Below are 13,187 nucleotides of genomic sequence, written 5' to 3'. Positions count from 1 at the left end.
GCTGAGGGCCGGGCCGGGGCCGGTGCTCGGTGCCGGTGCCCGGAGCCGGCGGGAGCCGAGCCCTAGGGGGCAGCACGGGGCCGGGAGGCGGCGGCGCCGGCAGGGCCCGCTCCCTTCCGCCCCCCGCTCGCGGGAGCGTTTCCCACTCGCGTCCCCGCCGCGCTGTGCGGGTGGGCTTTCTTCTTTCTTCATTTCCTTTCGTTTCGTTCCCCCGCCCCGGCGCGAGGGTAGCGCGGCTCTGGCGAGAGGCGCCGGGAAGGCGGTGCCGCAGGCCGGGGCCGCGCGGCGCTGGCGGTCAGGAGGCGGCGGCCGCAGCTCGGCTCCTGTGGAGCCGCTCGCCGGAGCCTGCGCCGCTGCGGGGCCGCTCGGGCCGAAGTGCCCGACGTCCTGCTCCTGCGCCCTTTCCCTTCTTTTTTCTGTCCTTTTTTTGCAACGGGGAATACACACCTTTACGGAAGGCGTAAAGCATCCGTTTGTCCAGGCTCTCTCTATCTAAAAGTTTGAGGTCTTAACCCATCGCTCTCTGAAAGAGCGAAGGCAAGGGAAAGTACGTGCTGCTTTGCTCAGCTGGGTCCCAGCAGATATACGGATGTTAGGGGTATAACTTGGAACACTTGCGTGTTGGATGGAGTTCAGCTCGCGGTGGCAAATACGAGATGGAAATGTAACCGTAGAAATAGTGGGAGCCTTTAGTCCGTATGGATCCAATGTATTACAGCATAAAAACTCAGGTGTAGTTATGTCCTTTTTTTTCATAAAGCAGTCCTCTTTTATTTTGATTCAAAATGAAATTTTGCCTTGAACTCTTTAGGAGTTTTTTTTCTTGCTGTATGAAGAAATGCATTTAGAACTTAATTGCTTGCGAAGTGGGATTTTTCTTGTTTATCTTTGTGCTGCTCTCTTATTACTAGGGCCAGACGGAAACAAAACTCTGCTTTATCCCGGTTTGAGTTGACAAACTGGAAAATAAGACTTATTTAAATGAACTGTTTAGTATATGAAATGAATATGTGGGAGGCTGCGAGGGAAAGTACACCCTTGTATTTTCAGTGGCAGCGCCGAATAGGGTTCTCGCATGTYACTTTTGCTCTGCTAACATTGTCCTGTTGTAGGACTACAGTTCCCGGTACGCTTTTCGCTTCCTCCGGCACTGTGCTTTAACAGCCCGGACGGCTGTGTTAACATCGTGAGTGGAAGGTCTGATACTTCTGCGCTCAGCTGCGGATCTGAGGCTGTGGTCTGACAGTGCAAAGCATTCGGGAGCAATACGAGCTTCAGCGCTCCCGACCGCTTCCCCAGCCCCTCTTCTTGTCTCCCCCCGTATTGTATCGTCCTGCGGTGCCGTCCCGCCACCAGCAGCGCAAGCCGGCGGCGAGCAGGGTGTAAGCCAGCTCTTCTCTGGTTACCTCCCCRGTTCGGTCGCCGCGCTCCGCGCTTGTGTGCCGTGGACGTGGGGCGCGAGCACCCGCGGGGTGCTGCCGAAGGGGCCATCGAGCTGCAGCGCTGGCCGTTCCCGTCCGTCCGTCCGCTCGCAAGGCCTGCCGGACCAAGGACCTCCAGGGTGAAGCCGTGCGAGTTACAGCACTGAACTGCTGCAGCTGCTTTTCCCTCCCTTTCAGTGGTCCTGCTGCTGCTGCCCCGCTACTGCGCCTCCCGAGCTCTAGTGCCCGGTGCATCCTTTGCTGAACCTGTTCAGCTCATTAAGCCGGCAGAAAATTATCTGCCTTTTTTTGCTTCCTGTTGGGTTAATCAGTTAAGTTGGCTCATGGAGGGGGTCTAGTGAGCACCAGAACTGGCAGAAATGTTAGTGTGAATGGGCAAGGGGGGGCAGRAGGTTCTCCCAGAAGCAACGTGCCATTAGGTTGTCTCTGAGAAAGGTTTCTAACGCTGGAGTTGTCGCGGTGATGCGAGGGAGACCGCAGAGCCTTCTCGGGGTGCTTTGCTGTTAGCTTGGCTCRGCCGTTGGTTTTGCTTCGCCCTGAGAGGGCACCACGGTGGAGGAGATAGGGGCAGGAGCAGAAGGGGCAGGAGCTGCTTCAGCACTTCCGCGTGTTCCTTCCCTCTGTGCCCCTCATTCATCCCGCTACACTATGGCTTTTGTGCCGGTATTGCAACCGGATTAGTTTCCAAATTGGTATGCGAAAATCACGTGGCTGCGAAAGAACAGGCGCAAGAGGGAAGGTGGGAATGTGCAGGCTGAGCTCTTGCGGAGGGGCTGGAGCTGTGGCAGCCCCAGGTTTGGATCGGCGCCTGCTGTCACGAAACCGCCCCCCAGGGCTGCGGTTCTGCAGCAGTGTGAGCTGACCTGAGGCAGTTTTGCCACAGCCTTGCACCTTCCCCTGTGCCTTTGTTAATCCAGGTCTGCTTCTGCGCTCGGGTGGTTCAGAGAACTGACTGACTGGAACGTAACGCTGCAGAAAAAGTGAATGTTTCTTGGGGCTTAATGTGCTGAAACAGTCATGCTGGGGTCGGACAAAATCGAGAGGGAGCTTAAAATCAAGTGGCTATAAGATACAGCTTTGGCTGCAGGGGTTATGGACTCCCAGATCTTTTCCTTTTTGTGGGTGTAAAGACCTTTGTGCTAAGGCTAGTTTTGCGTTGTTTTACTGTCATTAATAGTAGTTCGCAGAGTAAATCATTGCATTTCTGTTGGAAGTGACGCTGTGCCTCAGCTTTGCACCCTTTGTGAGCCAGAAGCCTTCTGTGCCTCGTCCGGTTTAGTGTAGTTGTCTGAGCTGTCAAAAATAGTGACTGAAATAGGGTTTGAGGCAGTTCTGAGAAACTCCTGAGAGCTGTGCAAGTTTTCATTCTGCTTTGATTTCACTAGGAGTCTTTTCCTTGTATTCTCAGAAACCTGAAAATTTTTTTTTATTAGTGGATTTTTTTTTTTTAATTGTTCGGCTGTGGTGGTTGTGAAATCCTSTACAGCCTGGTGATCCCATAGAAAAACTGGTTGCATGCTCTTACTCTGTTTCCGAGATTCAAAGGTCAGTTGTTATTTTACAGTTGCCAGTAATGAGACATTTATCTTTCCTCTTGGTACCATTGGTTTGTCCGGAAAGCAGAGGATGCGATCAACCAGTCCTATGTGAAACATTTTGTTAGCATCCTGCATCTGGCCTAGGCTACCGTTTTGTTGAGGCAGACTTTCTGCAGCTATAGTTCGAGAAGATAACCCCAAGAATTGCTGCTTTAGGTGACTTGAGTTTAAAAAATGAAGACCCCACAGTTTAGAAGGATGTCCCTTGACAGCCCATGTGCTGGAGACCAGGAGGAAGGGGAGGATGAGCCTGTCTGCTAGGAGACCTTGCGATCCCAGTGTCTTTGCCGGTTTCCTGGAGCGTGGTGAGCAAAATGCACTGCTTCTGTTTAGAAGCTGATCTCTGGCCTTTAATAAATATTTACATACGAAAGCTGTGTTACGGTGGACTGAAGTAAATGATACTTGGATTTCTTGCGGTCACTGGTATTTGTGAGTTTGTACGTTTCAGGGTTTCGTTTATTTGATTTTGTGCAACTTTTTTTCCCTCACAGCAAGGCTTTACTGAGTTGATATCGCAGATGCGAGCACATAACTTGGGAGGCTCAGGCAGCTTTTGAGATCCATTTTTATGGCCACAGAATCTCTTTCCTCAAATTCATACAGCTTTGCTGCATTTTCCAGTGTAAGGGGATGTAGGCTTTTCATATGTGTTATAAATACGAACTGTAGTCTTTACTCAGTCCGGTAAGCACTTTTGAATATACCTGGCTTCATGAGTATCCGTTTTGAGCTGTTTATCGATTTCCACTTCAGTTCTTGATTGGTGCTTCTTAAGGTTATTGAAATAAAAATAGCGTTCGGAAAGCACGTTAATAGGTTTGATAGATTTAGAACCTGACAAAAGTAATTGAGTTTTCATCTTAAGAGCGCTGTTGCAGTGAAACGCTAAATTACTAGATGAGAGGAGCAGAATATGATTGATCTGGTTTTTTGCAGCTTGAGGAAATGGGCCTGTAGAGCTACGGCAGGATAATAATAAAGGGTTAAAACCAAAGCGTGGACACTTGCATTGAAAGAAAAAAGGTCCCTTGGAAGCTTTAACTGTGCTGGTAAACTTAACAGGATAGGTAAGCCTCAAGTCCTAAGTGTGCCGTGCGCTGCGTAGTGTTTTGTAGTGGAAAAGGCCTTTAACGGGAATTGGAGGTATGAGTATGTTCCAGGTAGGACTTTTTTTGTTCTTGAATAGGAAGATGATGATGTTCATCCTCTTACTCTGCTCCCTCCATTCCTGAAGGACTTGTCGTTGCGAGTTCGAAGTAGAAGGTAGTTGGTGTTGAGGGAGGGGTAGCAGATTTGCCTCCGAAGATGTGATAAAGATGGGCTGATGGTGATGAGGGTGATGGGAAGAAGGGAGGTACTCGCTGTGAAAAGGCTCATGTCTGTTGGTTCTGGCTCTTGGTGCTGTCTCTCGAAGGCAGGGTTTGGGTGTTGGGAGAGCAGGAAGAGCAGCTGCTAGAAACACGCTTGCAGTCCGGAAGTTCTCCGGACACGTATTACTATTTGGCCAGTATTAGAAAATAAAAGCTAACAGTAGATGGAGACAAAAGTTTTCTTGCTTCTGCAAACGTGCTCAGTGTTTATATCTCACACTGCTAGGGTCAGAGGAATAATGAGTTTTTCACCAGAATTTTTTCTAGGCTTCACCAGGTGAGTTGCTTTTTGGTTTTACTGTGGGGAATTGGCAAGGGCATCTGTAGTCATCTGTGTCAGTACATCTTGCAGCAAAAGCTAAATGTTGCATTTCCCTAAAATTGAGTATGGTCTGAGTGTTCTTATATGGCCTTACATTCCTCCTTAGCTTTGCCGTCAGAAGTGATTTCCTTGTCCTTGCAATATTTGTTATGCAGGAGTGTCTCGGTATAAATACTGCTTGCCCTCCTGCGATTCGGACGTAGGCGTGAGAGGTCCATCGCTGTCCTCTCCGCAGCCGAAGCGTGGCTGTCGTGCGCGTTAGAAGCGCTGGAAGGCTGCCGTGTGAGCATCTTCGCTCCAGGCAGCTGCGTGCTGGCGTTCACCGACCCCAGGGGGGCTTCACGATAGGCTTCATTTACCTGCGCTGCTCTTCAACGCTGGCGTAGCAGCACAGCGCTGTTATACTCCAACAGGGCGTTAGGTGTAGTTCAGTCCTGGCTTATAAAGACACCAAGATTGGATTTGGCTGAAGTCTTTAACGTGGGTTTATGTTTTTAATGCTTTGTTTTATCGCTATTGCAAAAATGCGCAAACGGGATTTATATTGGAGCATATAGAGCTGTAAAATAAATTGATTGAGAAGCAGAAAGGGTCAAGCTTAACAGAGCGAGTTTTTCACCAAGTGTCTATGCAACATTCAGTGCAGATTTTCATGGGGTAGCTGTCCTCTGCCAGAAGTTTTGGTGGGAGACTTTTTCTTTTCCTAAAGAAAAAAAGTAAAAGCCTTTCTTTACTGTTGCTTAGTACAGATCTGGCCATGAGATTTCCAACAGCTTTTTGGAGGGACTGTGTGAAATTGCCTGGTTCTGGGTATGGCTAAATGCAGTGAAAAGAGGGGTTTTTCCCTAGCAAATTTTAAGATGACTTGGTTTTGTTTTCTGAATGTTGTAACTGGTAACTTTGTATTTTGCCAGCAGACAGAGCAAATTCTGCGTTCTGCTTGGCAACAAGTTGTTCAGTTTCGGCTCTGGCCTGTACTGCGACAAAGCCGGGAGGGCCAGCAAAATAGGCACTTAAACCTGCTTTTTGTTGAGGGTTTGGGGGGTATTTTGGTTTTGTTTTGTGTGTTTTTGTTTGTTTTTTTATCTTGAGGTCAAAACCAGTTCTTTCAGTCACTGGCAGCAAGAGAATTCCTTGTCCGCTGAAATCCTCTCAGCTCTCTTTCCCTATATCGAGGCAGTAGTTTAGCCACTTTTTCTCAATATACTGCTGTTGCGCTCTGCGAATACTCTTCTTGTCTTTCTGTGGTGTGACCATCTGCAAAAGGTTCTAAAACTTACAGATTTCTGGTTAGATAGTTTTAGTAAGGTGTGTTTTGGGGTTTTTTTTGAGTCAATAAGTCCATGAAGTTGCTTCTCCGTGCTATTTGTCTTTTATACCTCAATTCTCTGAATCTTTCTAAGGAACTTTTAGTTACTAATTATCTAGCCATAAATATTTCTTTGACTTTAAGTAGCTTGATGACATAGGTATTTAACAGAATTTCAGTGTTATGCTAGTCTTAACTGATTAAACCCGGAATTTCTACAGAAGTTATGAAATATATATCCTACACTGATATTTTTTCAAAACGTCTGGTTAGTTTGAATCTCTTCTGCCTGACTGAAATGCTTGTGGCCTGATAACACTGTACGCTGAATATAGAAAGCTTGCTGTGGACAAAGCATTAACGCCTCGGAGGGAAAAAAAACAGAAAACAAAAATGCAATTTATTTCTCTGAGAGAGCTGTCAGGAGGAGGATGAACTAAAAGCAAGTAAATGAATTATTAATGCATAAATGCAATTGTAAAATAATTGTGTAGATCGGGGGGGTGTTTCTGCAAGTGGCACAGAGTGAGACCACTGTGTTCGAAAACATTGTTAGCTTTCTTGTATGATAATTATTTATGCGAAAGATATTTGGACTGCAGGCAAAAACAAGGGTGTGCTGGCCCCTTTCATAGTGTAGATTTTGTGCTCTATTTGTGACCTGAGTACTGGACCGTTGAGCCAGATGTAACTTTTTTTTTTTTAAATACTAGCTGCAAGAGTAGCCTGGGACCTCGTAGATCATGACTGAGGTTTTCTGAACTCTGAATTAATATTAATTAATTAATATTAACCAGCAGATTTAACATCTTTACTGAGTTCTTTAATATTTCATTGTGCTTATTGTTACTTTTTAGAGGATGTTTGCATAATGCCCCTTGGCTGTAGATTCAAAACAGGTTATAGATTTTGTTTATTTGTAAATATAATCTTACTTGAAAATAATCTGGTTTTGGTGTCCCACATAAAGCTGTGTGCATGTATATATATATTTGTTCATTAGCACTGAACGAACATATATGTGCCTGCATATATATGTATATACAGACATGGACGTGCACACACACATGTATATGTATGCACACAGACACACATGCGCACACACGTGCCTGCTCAGTTCCTGAGTCTGAGGTTTTCTGGCCTGAACAATTTATCAGCTTTATAATTCTGTCTTTGCTTCCAGATGTGGCAGCAAGTTACAGAACAATAGTTTTCCCCACGTGTTTGTGTCTGCAACAGCTCCCTGTGCTAGTGCTAATGAACAACTTCTTGTTGTTTCTAATGCAAACGACAGTCACGTTCTAATCCTTCTCCTTAAAAGCTATGCTTTGAAAATAGGTTTCCCGGTTAGTGCTAATTATTTTTCATGTTTTATTTCCAGCAGGAATTGGAACTGAAAATATTCATCCACTTCTCCAAGCCTTCTGAAAAGTGACTAAATGCAACTGGGTCAGGTTTTCTGTGGGAATGAAGTGGCTGGGAGAATCCAAGAACATGGTGGTGAATGGCAGGAGAAGTGGAAGCAAGTCGTCTAATGACCACCCACAGAATCAGACCAAATTGCAGCACGCAGGAAAGGAGAATCCGAAGACTGGCAAAAATGGAGTTGAGAGAAGATCAAGCAGATGTATGCACTTATTTATGTGGCTTAATGTTGTATGTGATTCATCTTACCAATGTTTAAAGGAGGAATTTTTAAATTGGAAAGCCAGGCTTTTATCTTGCCTTAATTCATGAATTAAGAGACGTTCTCAGCACGTAGCTATCATCAGATTAATTATGTTTATGTAAGTTGTAATAACTCACTTAGGCATATGGATCTCTTCAGTTCAGTTCAAAAGTGAAGTGAAAATCATTGGATGTAAATTTATTTTGTACCGGTCACATGCAAAATACATCGTTCGCACTAGCTGAGAACTAGTGTGATAGGAAATAGATTCCAGATAAGATTTGAATTGCTAGCCCAGCTGAATGTTTGTGTAGATGTAAACCTCATTTTGAATGAAGTCACCTATATCAATAGCAGCTATGAAGCTGCTTTTAAGGAACGTGGATTTTTATTTTCAATATTGATTGGGGACGAAGGACTAAAATTCAGAGTAAATCTTTTATTCAGATTTTTGGAAAATCGGGTTCTGTATTTTCATGGCTTTATCATGTTTATAGGTCTGAAATTTCAGGGGCAAGCATGACTGAACTGTGTACTGTGGAAGGTTTTGTTTGTATGGGGAGGGAACACAATTAATTAGAGGCACCCATAAAACTTTTTTAAAATACTTTCTCCATTGGCTATCAAATTAACCAACAAATGCACGAGTGAAAAATTGATCCTCCTCCTTAAGTGTTCCATTCCCTGCCCTCCGTGGCAAGAAATACAGCTTAGCTTTATGGTATGCCCTAAGTGAGATCTGATTTATGCTCTTCTATTTGCAGGTAGCGGTGCTTCAGGATTTGAGGGCCAAAGTCGTTACGTGCCTTCCTCAGGAATGTCTGCCAAGGAGCTGTGTGAAAACGATGACCTAGCAACTAGTTTGGTTCTTGATCCCTATTTAGGTTTTCAGACACACAAAATGAATACTAGGTAACTTGTCTTTATTCTTCTAGAAAAGAATTGATCATCTTATTGATGTAATCAGAGGACAACTATGGAATTGCCTGCATGTTTACAAAAGTCTGAAAAAAATGGCAATTTGTGAGTAGCTTCAGCCTTTAAAATGGTGCTGAATTTGCAACTGGAACTCCGAGCTCCGTAACAGCATGCATTTGTATCGCTATCATAGGTATTTCTATCAGCCTTCATGTCAAATCCTGCTGTAGAATAGGATGTTAATAGATACTGTTGTGTCCTAACTTAAACAGTTAACTATTAGTAAGATTTAAACCATTAGCTATTTGAAATAATACTTCAAAGAAGTTAAGTGTTTAGGGAGTTTCCTGTTTCTTTCACATGCCTGACCTTTTTTTTACTCTTATCACCTCACAAGAAGGGCTTAACCTCGAGGCACTTCAGGCTTGGTGCCGCTTGATCTCAAGTTCATGTGGACCCACGCTGAAGGAATGCTACTCAGACATGTCTGGGTGTATAGATAAATTAATGTGCACACTGGGAACCTGCTTGCCAAAACTGCGCATACTTTAGCACTGCTACACACCTGTCTGAATACTTCTGTCCTAAACTCAGTGTGGACTTGTGGTTTAGTTGTTGCATGCTTCTTCCTGTTTTACAGACATGCCACCGATCATAAGTATATTCTGTAGATCCCTGTTAAGCTCTTGTTTGTGAACAAGATCTCTATTGCTATGCTTAATGGAGAAGCTATATATAAATGGTAAGCTCCTAAGGACAGGAACTGTGTGCTAGTTACTGTACAAATAAGTGGGAGACCTTGATCTGAGCTAGGGTTTCCAGGCAGCACATGATGGGAAACAGCCTGCCTACCCCTTAAACCTGTTGCCATGGCTATCTGTAAAGAAGAGCAGTTTACCTGTGCAGCACAGTCACGTTACCAGAGGGTCAGTTAAGTAGATCTTGTATGTATGGAACAAGCTGATTGCTTCCAAAATGACTGCTAAATTAATTGGTGTTGTCGTGTAACACAAATGGTGGCTGGTACAAGCTGACAGCATGAGTTGCACATGGAACTGCATCAGTGTGGTCTTTATGACTGTAAAGACTTGCTAAAAGAGATTTTTCTTTTTCCCCAGAGTGCAGCATCCATCGGTAAGAGGAATGCTTGCATTCTTCCTGTTCTCTCCATGCTATTGGTTACAGTAGCACGTTGTGCCCAAAACAGTGTCTAGATAGGTGCTCTTACAGTTCAGTTACCATAGTGACTTTGTATTTCCAGGAGTTAATTGAGCTAATTATATATGCTCAACAGCTTTTTTGGTTTTTTGGTTTTTGTTTTGTTTTGTTTTTTGCATGAATGGTAGTGTACAGAAGTGCGTATGTAGCTAGTTCTTTTGCTTTTTGCTAAGGAAATTATGTATTAAATATTGAATAGTTGGAGAAGCTGCTTTCATAAATGTTATGTTTTCTGCTGATATGTTTTCAACAGTAAAATACTTTTTTAATTACTGATTTGAAACGAAAGACTACACAAAGGCTATCATCATGTGTTTCTTCCTTTCTCAGACTTGGAGAACAGTTACAGGCAGTCTTCAAGGACAATAGTTATTAATCTTGGAGCACTATGGGAAATACTTAGGTGAGGCTTAAAAATTCTATCAGAAACACATCTTCTTGACTCTTTCTTAATGTCCTATTGAGAGAGCTTCTGTTGTTGCAATGAATTAAAATAAAGGCATCAGCATAGCTCTTGTTTATCTTTTTGGTACAATGATGACATCTGCTTATTATCATAGCTGCGTAGCTTGGATCATCTTCCTTCTATCTAGTAAGATGCAGTCTTTTTTAGAAGTCCTGAGATTTATTGCTGCCATATGACACTGAGGGAAGGGGTGGGGGGAAGCAAATACGAAAAGACTAGACTCGCTCAAAAACATAAGATGCTTGTACCCAAACATATTCCCAGAGGAGAAATTAAGATTTACAGCTTGTGTTTGGGCGTCTTTTGCTTCAGTGTGGTAAAGCCATATAAACGCTAGTTTGTCTGTTAAGGTGAGCTTAAAACAAAACATCTATTTATGGTAGCAAGCAAATACTTCCTGTTCCCTTTTTCTGATTTGTTTGAAGACATACTGTGGAAATTACTGTGTGCCAAGCATTCTGTTCGGCCACTGGAAATGCACGTGAGGTTTGTATTCTTGCAACTCGTAGGCTAGCATAAGTTGATGATGACTTACTGAAGTTGCACTTTACCGTACCTCGGGAAGCCAAGTCTGTATTTTTGTATGTATGTCTTCTATGTGAACGCTTCCTGTACTGTCTCATTCATTAGTTGAAGAGTTTGTAAAGACCTCGTGTTTTGCCCAGAATATAGCTGTTAAAATTAGCAAAATATCTATATTATTGTTGGAGCTTCTTTCCTTTCTTTTCTTTCTTTTTCACTGTTTTCCATCTTCTTTATACTGAATTTGTGATCTCATGGTAGAGTGGTGACAAGAACTTGGTTGCATTTTCCTTTTTTCCAGAAGCCATATAAAGAAAATCCCACACTTCCTGAAGTCCTCTGTCAGAGGAATTGGTGTATGAGTTCTGTAAGCTCTCAAGTCAGTAAAGTCTGAGAGAGTTGAAAGCTAGTTCTCAAAAGATTTCAATCGGATCTCCCAGTGACTTTGTCCAGTGTTCTCTGAAATCCTTTCTTGTCACCAGGGATTTGATGGACTGCATAAAATGTAGGTCTGGAAACTTCTTCTGTGGTTTTATCCAAAAGTAACTTTTTGTTTTTTTTCATCTTGGATTTCTAAGAGAAAGCAGACTGATCTCAGAGCTTCTGGTCCTCTTCACAGGCCACCTGGTCATTCTTCCCCCAAATTGGTAGCTCGGCTCTTATCTTACCAAAATAGTAGGATAGCAGTTAGCACGTCCTAACATATGGGGTTTTTGGACTATGTTGTCAAATACAGCTATTCTAAGAGGTTTTTGTCACTTCTTGTTCAAATCCTGTTACATGAGACAGTTTTTTGTGACAAAAGCTATCCTGGTTGTAAGATTTACTTAGTCGTGCGTCTGTCCTGTTTGTAAAAACAAAACCCGTTATTTTGCAAACTATTTCCTGGATTGAAGCTCGTGTATTACCAGGGATTAAAATTTACACTTGTAAATGGCCGAGGGCGTTCTTGCTCATCTTACAATCTCTTATTTTCAGGTGCATTTCCCTAGGCTGAAGAGAGTTTTGAAGTTGCATGCCTTAATGGCTAGTGCACATTGTATTGTATCCCATTCAAAGGTGTTGTAATTTAAATCTTAAGCCAGACTCTCGATCATAAAACTACTGGACTGTTACCTGTCACTTGCTGTTGTTTCCTGGCTCCCTAAAGCTCCAGCATCGTGCTGGGGAGTACTGAGAGCAGTTCCTATGTCTCCCAAGTTTCCAAGTAATTTAGGAAGTGCCACAAGTTTTTATCTGGTTTAGGAGAATCTAGATGTGTGTTTCCTAGCTCCATATTGCTGCTTTCAGGGATGCTGCGAACCATCAGGTGGTGGGGGAGGTTCTGTCTGATAACGCGAGACTAAACGAACAGGCTTTAAGTATAGGTTTCCAGAGCAAACATGCCGAAGTGTTTGGGGATGTAGCCTAGATGTTGGAAGCTGCTTTCTCTCAACACGGTGCCAAGAGCAAGTGCTGGATTTAAAGGGTAAAGCACCAGTCATTCCTGATCTTGACAGGGTACGTCACCCTGTGTCCCTTAGGGCCTCTGTGTAGCGATAAAGACGGGGGCAAAGCAGCAAATGCTGCGTTCCAGATCGGTTGCGTTCACGGGTCTGTGCTGGATCTCCGATCTGCTCCTCGGCTCGTTTCAGGATAGGAATAGTTAAAGGACTCAGAACTCATCTTGAATAAATGGGATTTGGAGGTAGAAAAAGTCATTTGGTTCCTGCTAAGTGAGGTTAGGTGGCCATGTAGCTAACTTTCGGTGATGTGGTGCTATGGAGGCGCTGTGCGAGAGGTACACAGCCCTTCTACTTAGCAACCCGCTGTTTCATACTGAAACTTTTACCTTCTTCAGACCTAAATGTCTGTGTTCTTATTGTCAAAAATGATTTTGTTTGATCACTTTGGTCTAAAATCTACCTTCTCTAATTTTTTTATTCTTGTTTTGACACAATAATTTCATTCAGTTAAGTCCTCTAGTTTGCTTCTGCTTCTCCTCCTCTCTTCTCCTTCCCAAATACACAATGGCTGTGTTGGAATTAACTGTTCTGCTGCTGCTGAATGTTTKGGGATACAAAAAATATTACTCTTGTACAGTTTCTGTAGTTGCACCGTTAGCAGAACGTAGTGTTTCATCTCCAAAAGATGGAGTGGCTTGCACACCATGGTCATGCTAACCGCTAAATTAAGTTTACTGTGTGGAACGGCAGAGTAGGAGTGAGGGCAAGTTTTTCTCAGTATTTATTAAATCAAACAAACACAAAAGATTTACTTGCTAATAGCGTTAAGGAGAATGAAATTGTGTGGCTATTGGAATTTTCTTTACTTCTATTTAGGCCGTGTTTGAGCTTTGACCACACTGGTG

At 43.6% G+C, this 13,187-nt stretch overlaps 1 protein-coding gene across 4 annotated transcripts in view; it reads left to right on the top strand.

The window, feature by feature from the left end:
• The window catches only part of KMT5B (lysine methyltransferase 5B), a 29,626-nt gene that overhangs the window by 425 nt on the left and 16,014 nt on the right, over nucleotides 1-13,187 (top strand). The window contains exons 2-3 of one of the 4 annotated variants that reach the window (XM_026059092.1): nucleotides 7,429-7,671; nucleotides 8,478-8,625. In XM_026059092.1, coding sequence (XP_025914877.1) covers nucleotides 7,512-7,671; nucleotides 8,478-8,625 — 308 coding nt within the window. In that variant the 5' untranslated portion in view covers nucleotides 7,429-7,511. Of the gene's footprint in view, nucleotides 1-7,425; nucleotides 7,672-8,477; nucleotides 8,626-8,647; nucleotides 8,825-9,283; nucleotides 9,374-10,179; nucleotides 10,253-13,187 lie in introns of those variants that run through there. The other 3 variants (XM_026059091.1, XM_026059093.1, XM_026059094.1) reach the window with 3 other exon arrangements.

This window comes from Apteryx rowi, unplaced genomic scaffold, assembly GCF_003343035.1.
Source record: "Apteryx rowi isolate R43461 unplaced genomic scaffold, aptRow1 scaffold_152, whole genome shotgun sequence".
NCBI lineage: Eukaryota > Metazoa > Chordata > Aves > Apterygiformes > Apterygidae > Apteryx > Apteryx rowi.
Note: the sequence above shows the minus strand (reverse complement) of the source record. Positions and strands in the feature narration are given on the sequence as shown.